At 40.1% G+C, this 27009-nt stretch overlaps 2 protein-coding genes across 2 annotated transcripts in view; both read right to left on the reverse strand.

The window, feature by feature from the left end:
- Positions 1 to 15147, reverse strand: part of ABCA4 (ATP binding cassette subfamily A member 4) — a 65525-nt gene extending 50378 nt beyond the window's left edge. The window contains exons 1-6 of the mRNA XM_053950499.1: positions 15082 to 15147; positions 12553 to 12646; positions 12114 to 12255; positions 9744 to 9883; positions 6909 to 7036; positions 2373 to 2570 (exon numbers count right to left, since the gene is read on the reverse strand). Coding sequence (XP_053806474.1) covers positions 2373 to 2570; positions 6909 to 7036; positions 9744 to 9883; positions 12114 to 12255; positions 12553 to 12646; positions 15082 to 15147 — 768 coding nt within the window. The remainder of the gene's footprint in view (positions 1 to 2372; positions 2571 to 6908; positions 7037 to 9743; positions 9884 to 12113; positions 12256 to 12552; positions 12647 to 15081) is intronic.
- A 9980-nt stretch (positions 15148 to 25127) lies between these two features.
- The window catches only part of ARHGAP29 (Rho GTPase activating protein 29), a 50010-nt gene continuing 48128 nt past the window's right edge, over positions 25128 to 27009 (reverse strand). Inside the window, exon 23 of the mRNA XM_053950901.1 lies at positions 25128 to 26998. Within this exon, the coding sequence (XP_053806876.1) occupies positions 26100 to 26998 (899 nt within the window). The 3' untranslated portion in view covers positions 25128 to 26099. The remainder of the gene's footprint in view (positions 26999 to 27009) is intronic.

Here is a 27009-nt window from a genome sequence, read left to right on the forward strand (position 1 = left end):
GTGCAGACACACAGTAGTCTGTGTAAATGTTCTTTCTAATACAAGGCTGAAACAAACACAGGCCACTGAAAATATATCTTGGGATTTGTTCTGTTCATCTAAGCCCACCATTACAAAAGGTGCAAAAATGGAGGAGGTATGCAGGAACTAGGACATTTGAGAAGCTGCTTCTCACAGAGGCTATTCTTCCAGTGAGATATACAGACTCTTGGTAACTGCTAAATTTAGCTAAGGTTTGATACAGAAGCCCCTGTTTGGCATGGAGGTAAATAATTTGTAGAATTTTATACTTCAGAGACTTCCTGATTTTGGACAGTCTGGTCCTCACTGTTTGTCAAACCTGAGAGAAACCATTACTTTCCCAGGCTTCTGCAGACTGACCAAACTGCCTTTTCAGTAGAAGTTAATGTTTTATTTATCAATGACTTAAAAGAAACAGGTGACACCATGGTGTGCTGTCACATACCACTTCCTTTGCATCACTGCATCCTTCTCTGTCAGGGGCCTAAAGAATCACATATGCACTTGGAGCTGGCACTCTCAGGCATTTCTTCTGCTATTACAACAAAATACAAAGCTGGACTTGTAGATAGCTAGACTGTGATATTTATGAGACAAGCCCCTAAAAAGTCTTCCCCAAAAACGCCTACACACCCTGCTGATTGCCTGCCATTCCCTTCAGTCAGTAGGTGGTTAAGAAAACAGAAGACAGCTGCACTGTGTAAGTACCTGGCAGGGAGCCACAAAGGCGAGAGTTTTTATGGAAAGCTCATGATAACGTGTTCTGATCTGGCACTGGACATTCAGGCAGGAAGAATACATGCAGGGCTTCAAAATACACTTTTCCTTGTCCCCTAAGGGGAACCAGTCTGTGCAAAGATTATACAGGGCTCTTGGAGCACCTGCCTTAACCTGGTCTTTTTGAAACTGAGGAACAGGAATTACAAATCTGTAAAAACACCTGGGCAGTACATTGTGAATATTCACATGAAGTCCTCAAATACTGAAAATCTATTTTAGAAATACTGTAGTATTAATTCTCTGCTACTTCCAGCAAGCATAGGATACATGAAAACATACAACAATATATTTTTAGGAATGGAAACCAGCGTCTCTCAGAAGATGACCACAAATCCTTATCAGCTTTGGTAAAATCACATGGGCACAATGACTGACTATCAATGCTACAATAATCAAACAGTGTTTTACTGGTGTGTCAGTTGCAGCTCCTGGCATCCTCTGTTTCCAGTTTTTGGAAACACAGAGCTGAACAAAATCCATTAATCCATTAATTAATCACAGGGCTACACCGCTGTGGCAGAAGAGTCCAATCAATACTTCCTATGCAACTTGAGGAGTTTTTCATATATCCTGCCTGTTCCTATAAAGCAAACTGACAATGTGATGGTTTCATGACATTATATTACAAGGTGAAAACAGCAAATTAAATTCAGTGTTGAAAAATGCAAAGCATGATCATATGGAAAACAAACATGAAAGATATATACACAGTGATGGACATTTAAGTTTGCTATCATGAGGAAAGACATCTTGGAGCCTTTATTTATAGTTCTTTGAAAGCATCACCTCAGTGTGCAGAATACAAATGAAATACTAGAAAAATATGCCATTTTATAATTATTTTATATAATTTGTATTTTATTATATATTTTAAAGTAATAATATTAATCTATGTATATACATATATATAGAGTGGCATAATATCTCCATACTAAACCAAGGCTGCAGAAGTGGTTAATTTACAGCAAGGTCACAGTAGAAACAGGAACACAAAGAAGGGCAAAGAAAATTAACAGCAGTAAAGAAAAGCTTCTATAGACAGAGTAATGAAAGCCAGCACAACTTCCTAGTTTGGTTGGTTTGGGTTTTTTAAAAACAGCTCACACAGCTACACCAACTCAAGCTGCATCATTACTTTGACTGCAACATAAGATTCTGTCATGCTGGACGGAGCAAAGACAGAATGGGCTGTATTCAGTATCTTCAGAATTCTCATGATTCCCTGTAGGTTTTGCCACACACTGTTTTGCTACACAGACTGGAAAGATCAGATAATATTTCAACACAATCTTTGATTTAAAAACTGCATTTGAATCTCTTAGTTCTGCTGTACTGTGAACTTCTTTTGTTTCATCCCAAAACATACTCAGAACTATCTGGTGTCCTGCTGGTGATAGGTTAACAATCACACATCCATAACCTTACATTTGCGGGGTAAATAAACTAGGACCACTTGGACAATTGGTGATGTATTAAAAAAAAAAATATTGAAAGGTAATGAAATATAAACAAAACAAAACAACAACAAAAAAAAGACACCATAAGGCAGGGTTAACTGTGTTAATACTTACCAGCCGAAATAGCTTAAAGAAATCAACATTTGCATACAAGGCATCTTCTACTCTTTGTAGACTGTCCTGGGACAGGGCACACATGGCCTTGTGTACAGAAGGGAGACCTCTTCGGCTGCTGAAGATAATAAAGCGGTCCAGGAGCACCTCACTGCAAGCAATGTCCTTCAGAGTCAAGCTAGGGACCCCATAGGCAAACTGCAAACAAAACCAATGTTTTACTTACTATTATGAAATTTGCATACTACTCAGGAGCAGTTAAAATATTATCCAAAGTGTACAGTTTGATATCAGCCCCTACTAATATTTTAATGAGTGGCAGAGATGTGGTCAGCTGAAGCATCAAACCTTGAATCACCCTCACTTGATATTATACTAGATCACCTTGCCTTCAGACACATTTTTTGTCTTCTCATTAGCGAGTTTTTCTTCCATTGCAAAAGGCCCTGTGAGTCATCTTCCCTTCTTCACTGTCAAGCACACCTGAAGCCATGCCACTCATCCTTGTGGCTAAGGAGGAATAGCTGCAGCTTGCTTGAAATTATTTTCCCAGGACCAAATGATGGTACTACATCACTTTACCTTTTATGTTCAGGTTAGTTATATTTTTGCTGCCACTTGCTCTAAGAAAAAAAAAAAAAAAAAAAAAAAAAAAAGGCCAATACCTCTCATTCTCAAGCTTGATTTCCCTCAGGATTCTATTTCAGTTATGACTATTCCACTACAATGCTTCCCACAGCCATTATTCACTGTCACTCTGCAGAGGCACATAGCCAGGATTTACAAAGCCATTTTACATTAAATCACACCCATTTACTGATTACCACTTCTAACATAAACATAGAACAGAAGAAGCCCAAATTTTTTATCTTTAGTTTTCGACTAATGGGAACACATTAGTTTATAGTTAAACCAATGTAAATGCAGAATAACTCCATAGAAGTGAGTAGATTTACATGGGATTTACATTGTTGTTATGGAATGCTCTTTGTAGTCTATGAATAAATTCAACTTACTTTATAATATACAGAATACATGGAAATATAATAAAAAGTAGCCCTGGAAATTGCTTATAAGCTAATGTTCCCACCCTCTGTCCATCTCCTTTAGCAGTGCAAATATAAGGAAAACACTGCTCAGAACACTGTGATGACTGTAAATGCATACTCTGTTTGAGATGAACACAGACTTTTAGACAAGCAAGAACTATGCACTGACACAATATCATTAGACTAAATGAATTTAATAAGAAATTGTTAGATTTCTTATTAGAAATTGTCAAAATCTACCCAGGAAAATAATTTTCTTTAGAAAAATAATCTGCTAAGCATTCCAGTCTTTAAAACATATGGATTGAAAAATACACCACACCTATACCAGGTCAAACATAGATGCATATTTATTTCTTATCTAAGCAAATTAGGAAATTCATCATTATCAAAATTTTGTATGTGCAAATCTCCTACAGTTAGCAGCTATCACTTGTTTGGTGGTGCCTGTAAAGAGAATATTTAAAAACACAGAGGAATGAGAAAAAATGTAGTTGCTCTGGAGAGTGGATTCAAATTAAACTAAGGAGTTATTCATTAAGTGCTTCATCTGTCAGAAGCTATCAACCAAAGTGCAAGTGTGGCTCTGGAAAATCAGCATCCAGAATATGAAAGGCAGAGGCAGAGAGGTCTAGAATAATAATTTATCTGCCATGACTGCCTTGAGTTTCAGCTTATGGAGCAGCAGTTGACAAAACAAGAAAGGCCTCTGAATTATACACAGATTGTATTTTGGAATTATGATGCAAAAAAGGGATGTGAATGTCTAGAAGTATCTGAGAGGCACTATCATCACTACAGCTGTACTGCTATAAAGGCATTGTTAACACAAGTTCGACAGTGTGGAGAAAGGCAGAATGCAAAAGAAGGAATTCAACTGACAGATCCAGTCTGTCTTGCAAAAAACCTCCAAAACCACACACCCCTGCCCTCCCTCAAATTGGGACATTTGAATTGGAATTAAGTTATTTTATGTCAGTGAAATAATTTGCATATTTGCTCGGTCACTTATGTCCTGGGGACGTGTGTGGTAAGAACAGCATTTTTTAACCATACACGCTTCATTTGGCATAGTCCTCATCAGGCAGTGTCAACTGCAATGAAACTGGCTGCACAGGGAGGCAGCCTGGGAACCTTGATTTGACTTGTGAAATGAGGAAACAGTGACATTAACATCTCTAAAAAGGATAAACACAGAAAAAAAGAGAGTTGTTATTTACAAACTGTAACTGCATTTCAATAATGTTCATGAACAGATGGGATTAGTAAAACATCAAACCTCCGCCCTTCCAATTTTTCCGGTAGGTTGTGCTGCTGCCAGTCTTTCCTGAACTTCTTATTGTGTTTTAACATCAGTTTCTTATCTTTATCTTAGAATGACTCAAAAAAGCAGGCCCTCAGAGGGAAACTTCAATCCTCTTTTTTTTTTAAATCAATGTGTCACTGTTTAGCCAATGCTGGCAAGATGAAGTCCAAATTATTTTTTCAGCTAGTTGGCTGTTTGATCAGGTTTAGCTTTCAGCTCTGTGTGTCATTTCCTGACTCCCAGGCGGCTCAGACCTAGATCTCCAGCCAGCTGATGGCAACAGTCAGGCTCTTGTAAACAAGTTGCTTTCAGGTTGATCAGCTCTGTGCCACCAGCAGCAGGGGGAAGGGGTGTACAGAAATAAGCAGGCTAACAGAGGGCAGAGCAGCATGAAGAACTGGAGATGAACTATCACGGTTGAGGATTAAGACAACCATAGATCGAGGATCTAGTGATGGCTCTGAAACTTCCACCTCAACCATGCATAAATCCAGCCCAAGTAACTTGCTTCTTATCAAATTGGAATGAAACAAATTATCTCCCACAGAAAATGCAGCATTCAATTCCTACTGAAAATAATTCTCTTGTTGTGTCTTTAAAATGATGAGATTGTTTTTTCTGCATCATTTTCACCTGAAAGAAGTATTCACAACACTTTCTTTCCTCATAGCTGTAAATCAGCTCTGTTGAGATGATCTTGTATCCCTGTAATTACTGCTAACAAGTAAACTGTATAGAGGGCAACAAAAGTGGTATTTGAACCAGATCTCCTCCAGCTTCCTCTAACCAATGCTCAATTTCTTTAATTTCCAGCAGAAAGAGAACTACATCTCTTTCTACATCGTCACAGAAAACACAGCAGAAAACACCACATTCCAGCAGATTTCAATCATTTTGTTGGTGATGGTGTTGAATACTTCAGTCCTGCATACACTGGCAAGAGTTTTTAGCAGTAGATGAATGGATGCCACTGGGGAGCTAATAGAGTCTAACACAGCAGCACTCAGTTCTACTGACACAGCAGACCTCTGGCGTAGAAGAGGTTAGGGATGAATAGGGAAAGAGAAACCCAGCAGGATATCTGTATATATTCTCCTTGTCACAAGCAGCAAGGAAGCAAATTTTAACATCTCAGCTGACATGAATGAAGTGTGAAAATACATAGGATGTATCAATTTATACTGGCTTTGGTATGATCTTGTAGTATTGCTTCATGATAAAGTGAGGAGAGGGGAGGGCTTCCTCAGGTACCAGTCAAGAATACAGCAAATAAGCAATCTGGCTACTGGTCACACTAGCTGGAACCTGTGATGCACAAAAGGAACTGCATGAAAAGTCATGAATGCCCTTCCTCTTTCTGCCCACACACAGTTTCAGAATTTGCATTTTATGTGGCAGTGAAACAGAGGAATTGTGTCTTTCAGCCTCAATTATTCACTTGCTTTCACCCACACTAACGCAGTGTAGAAATTGTGCCAGAATTCCAATTCAGCAATATTCATTCATTAATATAGCATTCCTCAGAGAGCTCCCAGCCACCATGCAGAAGCATATACATCATGTACATGCAGAAGCAGAGATAGCCTGGACTTGGTCAAACATAGTTCCCTGCTTAGCTGCTTCAGGAGGGATTTGACCTGCACTTTTCAGTCTGAATTTTCTGAGCAGATCTCTTATTCAATCAGAATCTTTAGAAAGTGGGTCTGCTTCTCCACTTCCACCTATTCATGTGAGACAATGCCAAAAAGCTACCATGCTGACACTAGGGCAGAGAATTTAAATTATAAACTAAGAACCTCCAGTAGTTCTTCTCTCATCAGGACTATTATCTCAAAAGGATGCACAGCTTCATTATGTTTTTGAGTTAAGTTTTCAGTCATGGGGATGGATGCAGTACTTGCCAGTACTGTTTCTTGATGCTCATTATTTGGGTGCAACAACCAGATTTTGCTGTTTATTTAATAATTTATTAATATTTAATGTATACTCAAAATATTTTTTAAAGACAAACCAAACATCTCTTCCTCTAGATTCACAAAAAACAAACAGAGAAATTGTACAAATGACCCATAAGGCATCAGTTATTCTGAGCCCAAGGTCTTCACTAAGGCTACTTTGCACACACAGCCAGGAGATTGGTTCCTCACAGATAACCACCCGGTAGTTGTTAACTCCACCCACCTGTTCAGGGCGCACTTGAGCATTAATAAGCTGGTAAACAACAAAATCTGTGAGGCCAACATTTTCTAGCAAGAAGGAAGTGAGGGTCTCCCCATCTTTCAAAATGTCTAGAATTCGTATTCCTCTTCCTGGATGAAAAAAAGAATGCACAGATCAGTAAGATACCAAACAAAGGAAGTTAAAGAACAGCTCATATCCTGGCTTAAACCTGAAAAAAGAATGTGCTTTGGCTCTTATACCTAGTTGTGACTAACTGGGGCTAAAATTATTTTTACCATTCAAAATCATTTTAATCCTTTGTTGGGAAATGATAATCAGAAAATGCTGAGTGTTCTGGCTCTGCATATCTGATCTCTCAAAGATGTTTCAGACTAGGGCTGCAGCAATGGACACATTGAAAGCAGCCCTGACTACATTTGAAAGTGTCTGATTTTTTTCTCATGTAATGCTTTATTTTAAAAGTCCAGACTCAAGTATGCCACTGTTCTTAGTGTCCTTTCTTCTGAGCCTTGTGTAAATAACTTCAGTCAACCCTTTACATTTACACTAATTTATCACTTGTTGTCAATCAATTTTAGTTAGTTAACCTTATTCTCTAGAATTGCAAAAGTGACCCTTGAAAATCTTCCATGAGAAAAAACTCAAATTTATTTGGAGAAGCATAAAGTGTAGTTTATGCTTCATATTAAAGTAGATTAACAACTACTCTTCAGGCAAACCAGTGAGACCTGGTTAAACATGTAAGCTGTTAAATTAGACACATGTAAGAGGCCACCAATTTCCCTGATATTGTCTGTAACAATACTCAAAATACTGCTGCTCCTAAAGTCAAACAGTTCCAATCTTTTAAAACTTGTCTCTGTTACAAATCTTACCAGTGAGAACTCTGCCTCAACATGGTGCAAGAGAAAAGCTTGGAAACTTAAAGTTCTCATGTTCATCTAATATTTATTATAACTTTATTAAATTATACTTTTATTAAAGGTACCTCACACACCATGCACAGACTTTGGTAAAGAATGCTTGAATAGCTCTAATTCTTCTAGTCTTTTGAACATGCATTTGAAACCGACAGGAGAGTGTGTATCCTACTGACATAGGGAATGTAACTTCAGACATTACTAATAAACATGCACTCCATTCTGTGAGCTGAATCTTATCAGAGTTTGCCAACTAACTTCCACAATTCCATTTGCACTAAGCATATTCTGACCTGAGGCTACAGGGCCTGAGAACTTCTTCAATTGTTTCTCCACATATTTATTCAAGCAGTAAACACTGAAAACAATAGCAGGGGTCTGTCCCTCATATTCTTACTGATGCCTTTCCTGGCATCCAGGCGGTGCAGAGGAAAAAGCACACCACAAGAAAACATCTCATCAAAAGTCTCAGTGCAAAGGGAGACTGAGACAAAGAAGGACGACTCAAGAGGCAGGTCTGATTTCAGGAATCAGAAGAAGGGGCAATCAGAACTCTGATATTTGCAATTTTTTCCTTGCTCAACTTTGCAGCTATTCGATTAAGATTGTTACTTAAAAGTGATAGTAGTAATTTATAAACACAGACAACTTAAATAGCCAATCTTTCAGTAACTTTTTCTGAATGAAGAAAGAGGGTAATTTGTATTTTATTAGTTAAGCTTCAGAACTGACTTTTTTACTGTTTTATATAATAGGAAATTCCAAACTTCTATTTTTTTAAAAAAGTAAAACGCGTTTAAGATCTCCACAGATTCTAAAGGAGCATTATATGTCACAGGATTCGTGGGAATGTACTCTATATTTCATGAGTAAAGTTGATACGGGATGCAAAGGCAACTTCCTAAACCATGGGGTGTGGCCCCTTAGCAATACACAGCAAACCCATGGAATGCTTTTCCTCCCCTCTAAATAGTCATGTTTGATTTCTGGGTACAAACAACAGCTCAGATTATACTTGAGTTCTTGTTTACATTCTGGGGCATTTGGTTGTCTCACTGCTATTTACAAGGACATAATCCCTTTTTTTACTTCTAGTTATAAACCTCTGATAGGATAGTGGACCATGTGTATTAGATGGTTTATACACATCCTGTTAAAAATATATGGAGAGTGACTAATTTTAATAAGAATGCTATTCCTGTCACAAATGGGACAGACCAATTCACAAAGCCGGACCATTTTTATACCTTTAGTTTTAAGAGTACCTTTTCAAATTCTATACTCAAGTCCAAAAAATTTACAATTATACCATTCCCTATTTTCCCCAGGACTGTGTTTTGAGTTTGGCAAGTTGCTTTAAATAAAAGTTAATGCAATGACTTTGCAATTCCGTTTATAAGTGTTCAGTGCTTTCTTTTTCTAAGCACATCATGAAGAGTTTCCTTCTTCGCTGTTTCAAACCTGTTTTAGCTAAGACTGTGACAAAGTAAGCACTTCTCCGGGTTATGCTCCTGGCATATATTCAGACATGTTTCTAATTTTCCATTCCTCTGCATCTTCCAGTGACCCTTTCTCACTGATTCTGCTTTTACTTTAATAATAATTAATGACATTTCTTAAGCCATGTTTTACTTTGTGTGGTGAGATATCCATGCTTTTCGAGTTTCATCTACTGTTATTTAAAGAAGATGGTTGTAGAACAGAGCTGACTGCCTCTAAGGAGAGGAATGCCTCTAAGGCATTCCCTTAAATGACAGGTGTTTGTCACTGAACAGATTTTAACTTACCCTAACAGCAAGCAGAGCAACAGCTACATGTGAAATATATTATAATGTTGCCAGCCTCCAAAGTAACTACTATCCAACTCTCAGAAGGAAAAACTAAATAGTCTAAAGGATGAAGACACAACAATTACCTGCAATTCTTTCAGGATTAGTTCTCATTGTTTCCATAAACTGAGTCATAATGATCAGTTCTTCCCAGATTCTTCCAAGGTCATGGATTTCAGGGGTTTCCAGTAAAAGCTCCTGAGCATCTTTATATACCCTTGCAAGGCTGAAAGAAAAAATAATGAAGAAACAGTAATTTAAGAGTGATGACTCTTGATAACCTTTCAAGTCAAAAAAATCCCAAAACTAAAAAGGGAAGGGAAGGGAAGGGAAGGGAAGGGAAGGGAAGGGAAGGGAAGGGAAGGGAAGGGAAGGGAAGGGAAGGGAAGGGAAGGGAAGGGAAGGGAAGGGAAGGGAAGGGAAGGGAAGGGAAGGGAAGGGAAGGGAAGGGAAGGGAAGGGAAGGGAAGGGAAGGGAAGGGAAGGGAAGGGAAGAAGAGAAGAGAAGAGAAGAGAAGAGAAGAGAAGAGAAGAGAAGAGAAGAGAAGAGAAGAGAAGAGAAGAGAAGAGAGAAGAGAAGAGAAGAGAAGAGAAGAGAAGAGAAGAGAAGAGAAGAGAAGAGAAGAGAAGAGAAGAGAAGAGGAGAGGAGAGAAGAGGAGAGAAGAGGGAAGAGAGAAGAGAGAAGAGGAGTTGACGGTCTGTATTAGGGATGAGGAAAAAAAAAGTTGCTTTGTCCTCAGTTTCAGGTAGTCTGCAGTTCAGTTAAATTTGAAAGTCCACAGAAGTTTTAAGAGGGTTACTTGTATTGCAGAAGATTGGGCATTCATACATTTTTTCATTAGTCATGCTGGTCTTTCTGGGGACACAGAACCTTCCCCAGACAACTTGTATTTCACAGTTATAGTGCAAATCTGCCCTGGCTGTAGCCCAGGCCTAGCTCCAGCAGTTGAATGGGGTACTTTGGGCATATGCTCAGCCTAGCAAGTGACATGGAATCATTCACAAACAGAAACGTCCTTCCCCTCACGCATCAGTCCCCTCCAATTTGTTAGGGTCCCTTCAGAATATTTCTTCTAGAAGGAGCAGGAAAACACAAATAACAAATAGTCACAACTATTGGTTGTGACAAATAGTCAGCTACTGGTTCTGGGTTAGAACATGCAGATCAAGCAAGGATGCAACCAGATTCTCTGTTTACGAACAAGCATAAAAAATTCTTACTATCAGGTAAGGCCATTACACTTCTTCAACAGTATTATGTTTTTCCATGCATGCAATAGTATATCTCAGTCCACATGACTCATTTTAGCTTACAGGAAACAACAAACAGGAAGGACCAAATTATTTCAGAGAACACAATGAATTTACTTCTGCTGTAGTGCACTGGATTTACTGGGACTGACAAAGTGACAATTTGCTCTGTAACAAGCAACCTAGAAAAGCTAGAATGTACAGAAAACAGAATCCTCTAGCTTCACTGTGTGTTTGACTTTACCCCACCAAAAATGTTCAACTGACTATTTTAAATCCTGTTCACTAGGAACAAAAGGTCAAATGGTAAATTAAGTCCACGTTACAGATTTTCACATGACAGGGGCTTCAATGGCCTTCACATTATTAGCTCATGAATTCTAATCATTGGATGCTCCAAAGTGGACTTTGCAACAGGGAGATTTGGAGCATTTTTTATATTTAGACTGACAGGGTTTTTTTTCACTCTAAGGGTCCTTGTCTGCTATACTTTCTTTCATGACTGAGCTGTAACAAACAATGCACTAAAACACTCCCATAGCCCTTTTTCAATAATAGTCTGGAAATCTCCCATCCTCCTATTTTGCAAACAAGCTTAGTATCTGAAGTTTATGTGCTGATTAAAGTCTCACAAGTATATTGCCAAAACAGATGCTACATAAGAAGTGGCAGTGCAGGCTCTTATTTGCTGCTACTTCATCAGAGCTCTCATTCAGAAGGGACAACTCTAGTGATGAGAAAAGAAGGCTTAGGTATTCCATGCTCTTTTATCAAAAAGGTTTGTCCCAAGACATTCAGTAAGCAGGTTCTTACGGATTTTATTAAGTGAACATGTGTTCCCTAGAGACTTGCATTGAAGTCTCTCTAAAAGGCCTAAAGCTAGCATTGTAAGCTCTGTTTCAACTTTGTTGCAACTGTTAGCATGAAACCAAAGTGCTAGAACTGAAATTTTTTATGTTCCACTCTTTGCACACTGGTATATTATTATTATTATCTTCCCTTTTCATTCACACCACAGAACAATTCTTTAAAATATTCCTTGGTGTAGTGAGAGACCTTTCTAAGCAAGGTGAGGATACTCCAGTCTTCCTCCCTGCATCATTAATGCCCGTGACAGCCCAACAGGTGCCCAGAGCAAGCTATTAGTAGTTCCCTAGCAGGTCTCTATTGCTGCAACCCAGTCTTACACATACAGCTCTGCTTACATGGAATTTTTGTAGTTGGACACTACACCTGGACCCTCTCCATGGGTAGGGCTGCGGAAACAGGGATTGTTCATGTTACAGAAGATGCCATGTAACCATGGCAGGGTTCCTGCTGATGGCATTGCCTTGTTTGGGAAGTGACCTAGAGTACCAAAACACAAAATAGAAATTGTTAGGTGTCTTTTCTAATGCAGCCTTTGTGAATATAAATAGCACAATGAGTTGGGTCTCTACTAAAGGAATGTGATAGGAATCACATAGGTTTATCTTTAACTGAGAAAAAAGAAGTCACCAATATAAGCAATACAGCTATTTTCAACAGAAACTAACTCTGAGTAATGTGAAGGGCTTTTTAAATGGGTAGTGAGGTAGTACTTTCTCAGTAACAAGTCATTACCTATAACAAGTCAGATCATGATAACATCTTAAACATTCTTACATTCATGTTGGCGATACTGTGGATTAGCTTTCCTCAGCCAGACAAGTGCAAGAAACAATGATAGAGGCCATAAAAGCTCAACTAGAAAACGAAGCTGGAAAAAAAGGAAAAAAGTAAATTAAAAATAAATTTTACAAATAGACCACCATAGAGTCACTAGGTTAAAGGCATGAGACCTCCTCTCACAGCAGAAAAGCCCAGTGCAGCATGTGCCTGTAGCTATCCATTGCCTGTTACACCACTTGAGAAGGAAATTTCATCAGAATGAGAAATCAATTTGAGAGGATTTCTTCAGAATGCCATGAAGCATCACCATTAACTCAGTGCTCAGTGGCTTCTCCCCCTCTTCTAAAGAAATATCTAAACATCCTGTCTGAGGCAAAAAGAGGCAGGAGGTAGTACATGACTCTACAACAAGGATTAGATATAAGAGACAGAACGATTATTTTAATCCACACTTTGACACTGCTGGGCTCATTAGCAGGCTGTCAGTACACTGTGCTTACCCAAAGGTAAAAGACTTCAGCATAAGCTTTACAAACTTTGATCTTTACTTTTGCTTCTTTTTGTCATCATTCATTTCAATGTTATTAATTTCCTAATACTTGTAGAAATGTATGTATTAAGATCAAACACCTTATTCAATAACACAGAAGACCCCATCAAAGGCCACTTTATTGCCCAGGCCTTTCAATACACTTAGAACAGCTACTGGCTCCCATGTCATGTCAGAAAATCAAGGGCACTGCTTTACCACAGAGCAACATCCTGCCTGGTTTTGAGTCTGTTTCCTCCAGTCCTGTGTTTCAGTTTGTTTTACTGCCTCTGTGTGTTTTGGCAGAGGTTTGAATCCTTTGATCCTGTAACACAGGCTTTGGGCTCTGAGGAACAGCAATGGGATTTTTGTGTCCAGATACATGGCACTTTTTTGCTCCTCCCTGTAACAGCCAGGACAAAATATCTTCAGAACCAGGGTAGTAGCACGTGCACAGGAAAGCCCTCCTTGTTTCTTTACCTTTGTTCCTTCCTCTCCAACCAGGTACCAAATACGTAATGATAATGCATGTGGCAGCAGAGCCAAAGACAAGATGGGTTACACGTGAATGTTGTTTTGGGCAAAAGGCACTCCACAGTATAATTAAGAACAGGGTTTTTAAGAAAAGGAAAAACAGGAGCTGCCCTGTTTTTCCACTATAATTTTGTCTAACAGCTTTAGTTAAGAACAACATATTCTTACAACAAAAGGGTAGAAAACTTTACACCAGGCAACAATTTTCTACTTAATACTTTTCCTCTTAAGGGTTTCCTTTCTAAAGCAGAGCAATAACAAAAAACCCATCCACCACCACCTAAGAAGTTATGCATGCCTGATCTTTTTAAAAGCAGACAAGATCTTACCAGCAGCAAAGGGCCAATGACACAATTATTAGAGAGGGAAACCTGACAGCTGTTACGCACAGCTCAGAATACCCTTCCCAGCAGGGTCCACAGGGTCTGATCACCATCCATTGCCATCCATTTGGGACAAGCACTAAACACTCAATCTCAGAGGGACAAGAACTGGCGAGATGCCTTGGTCCACCTCTGCTGCAGAGTTAATGCTCAGACGTTGCTTCTTTCTTCATCCCCAGGAAATACAAAATCCTCAGACTTGAATTTGGTAGTTCCTTTCTGTCTGAGTTAACTAGTTTGGAAAAGATCGAAATCTGAAACCCAAGGGAAGCTTTCTTTCAACTTGGTACATAATGTGTTGCGTAGTAAAGACAGACCAGTGCTGTCAGACCTCTGACTTTTTCCTGGGGACCTTATCCAGAGGACAAAAAGGTGTCTCAGAATTCACTAGAAGTATCAGAAAGCAGCCCATAATCCTGCAGAACCACATGATAAATAGCCAGAAATCCCAGCAACATGCACAAAGAAATGTAATATCCAGAGCTGTAATGGAGCAAAAACAGCGATAAGACCATAAAAATGTGAGAATTGGCTATGGATAAACTGTTGACTCTGCAATGAAGTCTTGCTGTAAGAGGAAATATCATAAGATCTAAGAGGATTTGAAAGTACTTAAAATACTTCTGGCTTTTGCTTTACTAATGTCATTCAGCCATACTAAAAAAGACACAATCTGTGTGAACTGTAAGGTCCTAACTAGAATCACATCTAAGAGCAGCTAAGTGTGAAGAGCAAATCTAAAATTAGGAATCAAACCCTCCTGAGCTGAATGATGATCATTATGTTTTCTAACAACAGATCTTTTTTATGTGAAAAAATATAAATATTACTAACCAGAACTCTTCTGGTACACAACATTATTTGCCAAAGAAAATCCCAACACAGATATTCTATGTTTGGTCTGTAAAGAGCAGCTTTGCAAACTGCACCAGACAAGATGTCAGACAACAGGCCCCTACAAAGATCACATGTGATTCTTTAAGGGACTTGCGAGTTTTACATGCTGATAAATGTACCAGTCACTTAATCCAGTGGAGTGCATGGTTCAAACCTGAAATCCAAAGACTAATACTTTACCTTTTGTCTTTTCCGAAGGATCCAGTTCTTCCAGAGTAGAAGTCTGACTTGCCTAAAGAAGTTCATTCTTCTGCATCAATACTTCTGGTTAACCTGTGGCAAAGGATGCATTGCCATTTCTCAGCTGACAGCAGATACAGACCTTAGAGCAAAACAACAGCTTTCTCTTCTTATTTTAAGATTGTATTATCACAGAAATCGGTTCCTTCCATTGTCTGCACCATTTAGTTTTGCACTTGATACACTATCATGCATGAAAAATCGTGAGTTTCCTTTGTTTGGAGGCTACTTCCTGAGACACATGTATCAGCACTGAAAAGCAGTAGAGAGGAAGAACATCTCTTTCGAACAAAAAAAGCCACAAATATTGAATCTGGCTATTAACTTAGAATGCATATAACGAAGGCAGTTAATTGTTGCATCATTTATCACAACAAATCTGTGTTTTTAAACTTTTTTTTTCCAAGAAAAGATGGATTTACTTCTAGACATTATTTTATATAAAACTGTTTAGCTATTATGTCACAATTAGGCTTACCATTCAGACATGATAAAAGTACATTGATTAACAGAGTCTGAAATGGATTTTATAAAAGTAAATCCATTCTGCTGCCATTTCCTTAAAAAAATACAGGATCTCCTATTTTTATGTTTATAAATTCAGCAACTCCCACTACATTTTAGTACATATACCACAGGATTTAAACCATTGCATGCTCTGTCTTTCAGGTTCATGACTCATTATAATCACCAGGAATTTTTACCTTAAAAGGAAAAAGGAATTTGACATTTAAATCCAAATATCATATAAATGGGCCTGTTAAAAAATAAAACATAATTTAATTTGCTACCTGCATCAACTTCCTACTTTATTGCTGCTTTATGGGACTTAATGATTGAAGAGTAGTTTCCTTATGAATGATTGGTAACAGTGAGAGCATTGAAAAGGAAATAGGAGACAGATATTGGAAAGCACACCGTAATTATAAGAATGGTGACATAACAGAACTGATTTTATGGGAAGACTGGGGGGCCTCACTGCAGATTACTCAAACCTCTACAAAAACTTACACAGGTAAAACCACTTATGGATTTGATATTTTTTTAAGTCTCACTTTTCACCATTCTTCTAGAATTTTGTTTCTGGAAATTATTGGAAATTGAAGGAGATTTGGTCTGATTTTAAGAGACAAGGTTTGGAAAACAAGTCAGGATATTTTGGCCTAATGTGTCAACAAAGCAGTAGTGAAAAACATCAGATAAGAAATTTGATTATTTCAGAAAATCATCTCAAGTTCACATTTTATGAACTGCAAAGGAATTTCAACCTCAAGGGAAGAGGTGGCCAGCACTAGCCACCTCTTGGTGGTTGGCATCCGCTGTGACTAACCCTAGTAGAAAGGGACCCTAAAGAATGTGCAATCTCTTCTGATATACCAGGCATGAGATTGAAGCAGGATATTTAAGGCCAAACAGTAAGAATTGGCTGTGCTGCTTACAGGGATCAAATAATAAAGCAACAGTTCTGCATAAAGAACATCCATGCAATACCAAACTTGGAAAATTCTCCATATTTTGGAGATCAACAGTTTCACGCTGTTTTCAATGTCCCTCCATCAACTCTAACTGCTTAGGTTTAGAGCAAAAAGACTAGCTATAAAAAGCTACTGCTGCTGTGAAGAGAATGTGGACTAACACCTGATGGTTTGAAGAAATACACTTTGGGGTGTGACAACCTCCCACTTTGAATTGCCAGCAACAGGCAGTCAGACAGCTTTCTGACAGTTTCTACACTTTTGTGTAGCCCAGGGCTCTTGCTACTCTGAAAAATGAACCCTACTGCTGAACAAATGAGGCAGCTTTGCACTCCAACTCCTCTTGCATTCCTCTAAACCCCAGACGTAAGCTGCAATCTCTCTGCAACAGTTGTGAAAGGAAATTCAAGCTTTCATCTCAAGGCCATAAAAACTGTAGTCTGTCAAAAGCCCAGACTCTTCTTTTCCTTCTGATGGTTCTTTACTGAGCCACTGTCTCGGTTTGATACAAAACCAGGACAGCCACCCACCATTAAGAGTTTCTGTCCCAGTGAGAGATTGCATAGTACTAGAGAGTCCTAGCTAATGTTTTATGTATGACATACCTGCACCACTCTTGAACCAGCAGTAGCTATACTACTAGTATCTAGAAAATTTGTCATGCAAGGCCATAAATGAGATGATGACTGACAGATAAAATGGCTGCTAGCTCAAATTATTTTTCTGAGACTAAAAATATAAATAGTAAAGAAGCCAAACCAAATAAACCTTGGTGGGGAAAAAAGGGCAGTAAGTCAGGTTATACAGATTGTGCTTGCTATGTAATCGTCAAGATTTTTTTACATTGAACCTTGCTAGTTATATTTGCTGATAGTGACAGGGAGTCATTGCTTATAAGAGAAGGAATTCAATGACAACCTAATTAATATGCACAAAGAGACAAAAAAAAAAAAAGCCAAAATGCTCTCCAAGAAAGTGACTACTAGATTGATTATCAAGGTTAACACTGTGCTACATGAGTCAGAATTTAAAAGTACTTAAAATAGCTATTAAAGTTAATGCAGTAATGAAGTTCAATCAACGTACAAAACTTTAAGGAAGTTTCTCTGTTTCTCAACAGACACACTTCAGGCTCACCTCTAATTTCACCATGAACAACTTGCTCCCCCAGACTGGTTTGTTTATAAAACCTTCACTAGGAGCTAAAGGGAAAGAATCTTGCTTTCCTAAATGGAACAGCTTCAGGGATGTGCGTTAACCTTATACAGCTTTGAAACCTAAATTAGACAGGTGAAGATGAGACAAAATTGTAGGAAAAGAAGAACTTAAATAATGCAGTCAGAAGTCACTGGACAGATAAACCTCATATTCTGTAGCAGCACAGAATACATAAAGATTAATTATTTTTCAGCCCTGAAAGATCCTTTCCGATCCAGGCATTAGTCAGAGAAACGAACAGATTTCTGTGGTTAAGATTCAAGTTTTACTACTTTAAGTAGAGCAAAACACTATAATAAAAAAGCACAGCAGAACCATGATAAAGAATAGTACCTAGTAATAATGTGTGAACTCCACTTGGACTGAGGAGCTACATGAACTTCTGGAGTGATTAGTCATGATGGAGATCTATCTTCACTCTTTACAGGAAGCACCCTGCTCATAAAATCAGTGTTGGCTTGGGACAGCTGCAATCAGAAAGAGAGCAGGCACTGAAAGAAATTCAATTTCCAAAAAATAAGTTCATTTGCATACATAACAACATTCTTCTAAATTCAGAAAAAGACCACTACACTTAAGAACTGAGTGAACACTGAATTCCCTATAGATTTTCATCTGTAAAGGGCATCTGAAACAGCAATGCAGCAAAACCTCCTACCAGTGCTCATGCTGGGCGATGACTCTATATAAGCACTATCACAGCTTCCCTGTTATTGTTCTTCCAAACAGAAACTGAACAACAATTCAGCCTTCATTATAAAAAAAAAAAAAAATTAAAAAGCATGTGGCAGTGCTTGCCTTTTTCTTTCCCCTTCACAGGGCTTTGGTGACACCTTTGAAAATCCTCCACAAAACTGCTTCACTGAATTTAACACTCTCTAGATTTCCCCGAGCCCACTGCAGCTCCGACAGCAGAGCACTGCACTCTGCTTCTTCCTCAGCACCATCACTGGGCCTTCGAGCCCCTGCACACAGGTGCCACCTAAACCACCCACTTTAACCTGGCTTCTGGCACAAAGGATAACAAAGCACAGGATCAGGCCATCCCTATGTGCTGAAAGGTGAGCCAGCAGGGAAGAAGACCAGCCTTGGCTGAACAGGGCACTTTCACTGGAAGTCAGGGAAAAACAGAGAGTTTTTGACCTTTGGAAGAAGGGGCAGCCAACTCAGGAAGAGCGCAAGGACGTTGTCAGGTCACATAGAGAAAAAATTTGAATGGCAAAATCTCAGCTAGAACTCAAACTGACAACCACTGTGAAAAATAATAAAAATTGTTTTTATAAATGCATTAACAACAAAAAGAGGGCCAAAGGAAATCTCCATCCTTTATTGCATGCAGAGAGAAACATTGTAACCAAGGATGAGGAAAAGGCCTTGGTATTTAATGCCTTCCTTACCTTAGTCTTCAAGAAGATTGGTTATCCTCAGGGCAACCAGCGCCCTGAGCTGGTAGACAGGGATGGGGAGCAGAAAACCTCCCCTATAATCTGTTAGGATATAGTTAGTGACCTGCTGTGCCGCTTAGACACTCAAAAGTCTATGAAGTAGTATGGAATCCACTCAGGAGTACTGAAGGAACTGGCAAAAGAGCTCGCCAAGCCTCTCTCCATCATTTATCATCCATCTTGGAAAACCAGGGAGGTCCCAGATGACTGGAGATTGGCTAGTGTGACAACCATTTGCCAAATGGCCATAACAATCCCAGGCAGTGCTACAGACTGGGGGAAGAGTGTCTGTAAAGCTGCCCAGTGGAAAAAGCCTGAGAGTGCTGGTTGACAGCAGCTGAACGTGACCCAGCGTGTGCCCAGGTGGCCAAGAAGGCCAGGGGCATCGTGGCCTGTATCAGGAATAGTGTGGCCAGAAGGAGCAGGGCAGTGATTGTGCCCCTGTACTCGGCACTGGTGAGGCCACACCTCGAGAGCTGTGCCCAGCTGTGGGCCCATCACCTCAGGGGAGACACTGAGGGGCTGGAGCCAGGCCGGGGAAGGGCAGCGGAGCTGGGGAAGGGGCTGGAGAGCGACTCCTGTCAGGAGCGGCTGAGGGAGCTGGGCTTGGTCTGGAGAGGAGGAGGCTCAGGGGAGAATTTACCATTCTCTACAACTGCCCGCAAGGAGGGTTTAGCAAGATGGGGTTGGCCTCTTCTCCCAGGCAGACAGAGACAGGACAAGAGGGCATGGCCTCAAGCTGTGCCAGGGAAGGTTCAGGCTGGACATCAGGAGGAATTTTTTCACTGAAAGGGTTGTCAAGCATTGGAACAGGCTGCTCAGGGAGGTGGTGGAGGTACCGTCCCTGGAAGTGTTCAAGAAATGACTGAACATGGCACTTAGTGCTATGGTTTAATTGATGTGGTATTTTTGGTCAAAAGTTGGACTCAATCTTGGAGTCTTAATGATTCTATTCCATGGTTCTATGGCAACCTCCTCTTTTAAAAGTGGTTTTGATGTAAATTCTGTTGAGCGTATGTTCATATCACAGGTAAGACTCAGCCTGCTTCAATCTAGACAGAGAAACAAAGCTTCATAAAGCCACAGACAGAAGGTAACTCTGACTAATGGCAGTGCAAAGCAGAGAAACCAGCACTGCTGCTGCTTCTCAGCTGCAGACTGGGTTTAAGCCCTACCACAATGTGTGAGGCAAACAGATAATTTAACTGTTTTATCCAGCAAGCAAGCATTTTACCTCTAAAATCCTAAGGTCAGTTATTTTAAGAAAATGGATCTCTTTTTGCTGTCCACATGTTCGCAGAGACAGCTCTAACAGATTAAATTAATCTCTCCCAATTGGATTTTTTACATCACAATTGGATGATGGTAGGGGATATTTTGCTTTCTATGGTCAACTACATCTGCTGCTCCTGTGACCCATTTCTGATTTTTAGCTTTACAAAGGGATCTTCAGAAGGTAACAGAGAAAGCTTATGCAGGGCCTATCACTTTACATGGGAGGGTAAAATACAGCTCAGCTTATGGAGCACACTGCACAATTTCACTGTAGCTCTACCCACAGTGATCACCATGACTTAGCTATTTCCTAAAGAGCTTTGTTGCCAGCAACCACAAATCACGAGACATTCCACATTACATATCAGACCAAAAAGAAAGCAGTAAGTGGAAATAGATGTTTGGTGACAGTTCTTGCATTATGCCTACAGTAGATATCTCATAATATAAAAGTTCCCTGTGACATGCTTTATGAGCGCCTATATGAAATACGTGGGGTCACATGGCATGTGTGTTGTGATATCCCCTTACCTCACACACATACACCATAGTTTTAACAGCTGTTTTAAATATTAGAATTTTGCTTTCTTATTTCTGGGCTTATTCCTGACTTTTGACTAAAAAATTAAGTTATATCAAGTGCTATTTGTCCAAAAAATTATAAAAACATCCCCAGTAATCTCTCCAGTACCACAAGCAAATATTTCTGTAAAATAAGGAGAATTTAAAAATTACCTGAAAAGACAGCTTTGCAAATATGCACACTTAGGTGTATTGGGTGTGCTCATGGGCCAGCACTTCTAACGCTCAACAATGCTTTCCAGCACCCAAACCACTTCCTAACCTGTGAGACATTCTAATCTGTGAGACATTTCCTAACCCGTGAGACATTCAAGTAGATGTCCCTCGACACAGGCTCACTAGAAAGTCAACACAATTAATGCTAACACAATTTTGTCTAGACTAACTGTAGGAGTGGGTGTGTATAAATGTATACTATATCAATAAACAGATGTATCTATGTTTATTATGGAAAGAAAACTACACAAACAGAGGTTGGGGCTTTCTGAGTTAAGTCTTGCATCCAACTATCTCAAACTACTGGGAAAACCCAAGCTGAAGCTTTTTAGGTGTTTCATATGCATTTCAGAGGCCTCCCTCTGAAATAAGGAGTAACCTGAAAGACAAGAATGGGAAGTTCTGTCAAACTAGGATCAAATGATAAAACAACAGAGAGACTAAGAAAAAGCCCCATGGAACTGGGTGTATTTCTATGAATCAAAGACAACCAGACTCTTCCATGTCAAACAGAGAAATGTGGAATCTTAAACAGATCCCATTCTTATGCAAATCCAGCAGTAGGCTAATCACCCCAATCTGTGGATAAACAAGCACAAAGCAGTGGGAACACAGGGCATACTTTCTACTTCTGGCATAATTCAGCTTACTTCATATAAACCCTGTTCTGTCATCCAGCTGCATAAAGCCTGAGTAGCAAGGATTTTCCTAGCATTCACCTTCCTCAAACATGTAACATTTTGGAAGATTTCGGATAGCTTTTTCTTCTACCTGTGTGTGAAACACTTTCCAAGGGCCCTTTGGATCTCTTAATTAGAAAAAGAATTCCCCTCTCTCTATGAATACAAATGGGCATGCAGATAGAACATTTTATTCAGAAACAGGCCTCCTGTAAGACTTACTTCCATGAATATTCTAAATAACACCGTTTGTAAATATCAGGCATTCCCTATCGCTCCACACCCCACCCCCCCCCTTTACTAATGGGAAGTTGAAACACTGGGTTTGCTCTGTTTTCCCAACATATTATGTATATGTGGACAAGTGGCACGGCCCAACAAGAGCAGGTCTATAGTGAAACAGTGTGAGCTGAGGACCAAGGACCCATGCACTATTTGCCTAAGGGCTACTTCAGATGAGCTCCAGGCACAGACTGAAGATGCATTAGCTGCAGCACATCAGGTATGGTGCTGAAGCACACATTCCAGTTTAGGTTCACCCAAACAGAACTAACTTTGTGTGCTCTGAGTCCACTCTGTATGGTGAGCCACAGTGGTATGTAGCAAAGTCACTCAAAAAGTACAAACACACTCTGAGCTAAGTTACCAACGTTACCATACGTGTGCTGCCTTCGCAGAGCGTTTCGTGTCAGCTTTCAGATTAGCTCCATTAGGCCTCTGCTACACAAAGCTAAAGAGTTCATGGATTTGCAAGCAAAACACAGACTTCGTACACAGAAGCAACAAAAACCTTGAAAACTTAACCACAAAAGCTTACCTCATCTGTGAGCACTGCTGAAAGAGAAAGGTTTCTGAAGGAATGTTCAGCTTGGCAGCAAAGAAACACATATCTTAGATGCAGTTAGCAGTCGCAGAATAACACTGCTCGGTTGTAAGGAGATTGTTATAATCCCCTGCTTGATGCAGAACAGCTCAATGTGAGAGTTTAAGGACTCATGAATAAAAATCCTCCCAAATATCCAATATGACCTACCCAAGCACAATCGAGCCTTTAACAGGATGTTGGTATTTCTGTATTTCTTCAGATCTGAACAAACCCCGTATTTGAGAAGATGGTTTCAGAAGGGTAGTTCTGGTAGCACCAGAGGCCCTGCTAAACAAACAGCTGTCATGACTAATTAGGTCAGTGACTTACAGAAGTCTGTACTCTGCCAAAGCTTTAAGAGGGATGAGGCAGTGCATTACGACTTCAGAAAATGCAATTACCAAACAAATCTGACAGCAAGAGGTTTCCTCCCCAGAGTTCAAGCTGCAGGGTACTGGCATTTTGTGTGATCCACAGCCTGTCACCTGGGCCAGGCGGGTAGGATTGCTGCACTTCCATTGGAGTGGAGCCATTTCAAAGCAAGACCGAGGAAAACCTGCATCTGAACCAAAAGAAACAACAGGGGCCAACGAAAACATTTCCAGTTCCAAAGGAAACCAGTCTTTTGCACTGGGTGTAAGGCACCTTTGCCGCGGCCGCCTCCTCATCCTCCTCGGGCGGCCGCCGGATCTCGCTGCCTCACACGGCGGGCGCGCCCTCAGCGCACGGGCCCGAATACAACACGGCCGTGACGCCGCCGGCCAAAAGTTTAAGAAAATTGACAAATTAAGAAGTCACAGAGTGGCCCCGAAGCCACCGCCTCCCAGCCTGCGCCGCTGCCCGCGGGCTGGAGGGCAGGCTCGGAAAGAACCCCCGGCCCCACCCCGCAGCCGCTCCTGCGCTGCGCCATGCCGGGCAGCGGAGTCGCAGCACGTACATAGGCTCCAGAGGTTTCCGTTTCCAGAGTCGTGCCCTTGCTACTTCGCTTGCATTACATAAAAACAGTTGAAGGCATTATAAAGCTGGGACATGTAAATCATCTTTTGCAACGGATGTTTTTCCTGAAATAACACGGGTTTGTAAAACACCTACAGATCTCCACCCACACGCACCGGGCTCTGCTCTCCCCGCTGCCGGCCCAGCCTACTGTGGGAAACATCTTACGAAGAGCAGAAGAAGCCTTTAAGACTAACAAAATATGGAAGAAAATGTTACATAAAAAGGAGTATGGCAAGAGCCAGTAATAACTAGTATTATGACTTGATTAAGAAACGTTTGTCTGTTTCTCATGGGTCAGTATTCACCGTTGGAATTCTCTCAGGAGCCTGTGGAGTACTAGAGACCTCCATCACAGTAGCTGAACAGCTTTATTTAATTAAGAAATTATTAAATGGAGAAGTTTAATTAATTTCTTAAGCCATTACCATATCCAATGTTAGACATGCTGAAACAAATATTGTGAGACAATAAATGATAATTCACAAATTATTTTGCTATCTTGTGGTCCTAATCAATATTGATCCTTCCACAATGGTGCTATGAAGTACGCTAGGCTGTCTTTAATGATTCATTAACCAGTTGTGTGGGGTACATCTAGTCCACTCCTCCACTGTCAAAGTAGAAAAAATTCCCATCTATGTCAAGAAGCCTTTCCATATATTTTGATCTGCAACTCCCAACACCAGTCTGGGCAGACAGCAGCATCTGGGCCTTTCAGCTCTTCTGTAATAAGAGGCAGCTCCCCAAAGAAATGACCTCAAGCATGGCCAGAACCATCCCGTAATAGGATGGCCCTGGCCAAGAATGCAAGTCCTGCTTCTGTGGAAATGCAACAAGGAATCAAAGTCCAGCATTGTGAGTTCTGGAAACAAAATCAGATTATGTCTGATAAGAGAGTGTGGATTTTATCTGTGGTGTTTTGGGAAGACTGGCAGAGGTAATGGTGTATTAAAGTCCAGTGTATTTCCTGTTGCAAAAACAGAAAAGTGATTCATCTTTGCCATCCTTTGAGAGTCGTCTTGGTGCTTACAGCAGTAGAAAGTACCATGCTAAAACAACTGTACTCTATAGTATGCAAGTATGCAAGAAAGGGTCATGCTAATTGTAATCCCATAAAGTGTGCCACACCCTAGTCCCAGAAGACACATGCAGGAGAGTACTACACTATTGCAAAGGCCAAACATCTGTATTTTAATAAGTTAGAAGAAATCCAAATATAGAAGCCATAGAGTCACTGAAATGTTAACAAGTTAATATATTTTAAAGTAAATATAACACAGTGTACACATAAAAACCATTTAATACAAAGTGAAAACCATTAGATGCACCTACTAATGCTGATTTTTGGTTATTTTTATCTGTTTCATGGAAACTTGGAAACAAAGCTCTTCATTTCAGTTACACCAGGTTAAGTGGTAAAACTGATCTTTAGCAAGCAAATCACTGCCTTTTCATTCACCTGGGAAAGACAGCACCAGGGCACCTGAGTGTGTCCAGAAGGGCACCCAAGTGAGAAAGGCTGTGCACATTTGCCCCACTCACTAAGCTATACAAGAAACCAGATGTGAATTGATTGCTGCTTCTGAATAGTAAAGCTCAGTTAAATGCATCCTTGCTGTACAAGAAAAAAAAAAAACAAAAGAATTAAAGTGACAACACAGAAAACTGGCAACAGATAACCATGTCTGCCTAAAATATACACATATGATACATAACTATTGCCATGCTGGCCAGTATGTAAGCCTGTTTGAGAGCAAAGCTTTAATTGCACAGATTAGAAAAATGAACAAATGCTTTTACAGAGCAAAGCACAAGCTTTGGTTTATGCTTAGACAGTGAACATTAAACCTTCCATTTTTATTATAACATCTATTAAGAAAAATAGCTGTTTCCCTACGAATAAGCACTCCATTCCACACAATGAAATGAAGCTCAGTGTCTTAATTCAATGAACCCATTAACTGTGTCTAGACTGGGAATGTATTACATCTTTATTGAAAGCTACTGAACTACAAAAAGTTTGACTTATTTAATTCACAGTTCCCCAGGCCTCCCCCATTTTTAAAATGCTGCATATATAAAAATAACTCCAATATGGCACAAAAGTGGGATTCTCAAGGGAAGGCAAAGGTTAAAGGGGCAAAGGGAAGCCTCAACTGGGCAACATCAAGAAATTGCATATAGTCCAAGAGGAATTTGCACCCTATACAAAATGAGCTTCCCTGTGTTCCAGTTCTTGGATCCTTTTTGGTCTCAGTCTATGGTAAGCAGGCTTCAGATCTGTGGAGTGAATATCCTCTGAGCTAGATTTCTGTTCATTTGTGTTTTGTTCAGCATCACCTGATGGAAGTGCAGAGCTCCTAGCCAGTTTCACAGTATTATCCTGGGGGAGCACAGAGCTAGCACTGGTGGGTGCACAAGCTTTAGCAGAAGAACCATCTCCATTTTCTTTTGATTTGATAGAGGGTGGTTTATAAAATGTCCCTGGGGGTGGTTGCAATGTTCTTGGTGCCCTAAAGGCAGCAAGAGGATTAACATCAGGACCATTCTCTTCTGCTGCTGTCCTTCCTGACCCGGTAACAGAATATGGCTTACAAGGAAGAATGGCTTTAGCTGAATTGTTATCAAGGCTGCTTGATGATGATAAAGCACCTGCAGTTCCACTCTCAAGTGTTCGGATTTCCTGGGGCACATTAGTCACGATCATTGCTGTCCTTGCTGTGATATCATACTGTTTGTACTGCTTGTCCCAAGTTTTTCTCAGCATCTGGGTGTCGTAACAAGGCAGTCTGCAGCAGGTATCAACAGCAGGGAGTGCCTTCACCTCTGAGACTTCTTCAATAGTAGGGCTTCTGCCCAGCTTCTCTGAACTTACTGCCCCCGCATTTCGTGAATTTCTTTCATTCAAAACACACGGAGGAAGTATTCGGTCTACAGGCAGGCTGACAGGGCGAGACAATGGCTTGGTCCTTGGAGCCCGCAACGGAACTTTGGCAATCTGACGGTTGGGTTTTACAGCAACTATGTTCACTTTACAGGGATCTTCACCTGGAGAAATGAATGGATCACTGTCTTTCTCTGAAGCTGGACTCACAACATCACCTAGAAACACA

Source organism: Vidua chalybeata, chromosome 9 (genome assembly GCF_026979565.1).
Source record: "Vidua chalybeata isolate OUT-0048 chromosome 9, bVidCha1 merged haplotype, whole genome shotgun sequence".
NCBI lineage: Eukaryota > Metazoa > Chordata > Aves > Passeriformes > Viduidae > Vidua > Vidua chalybeata.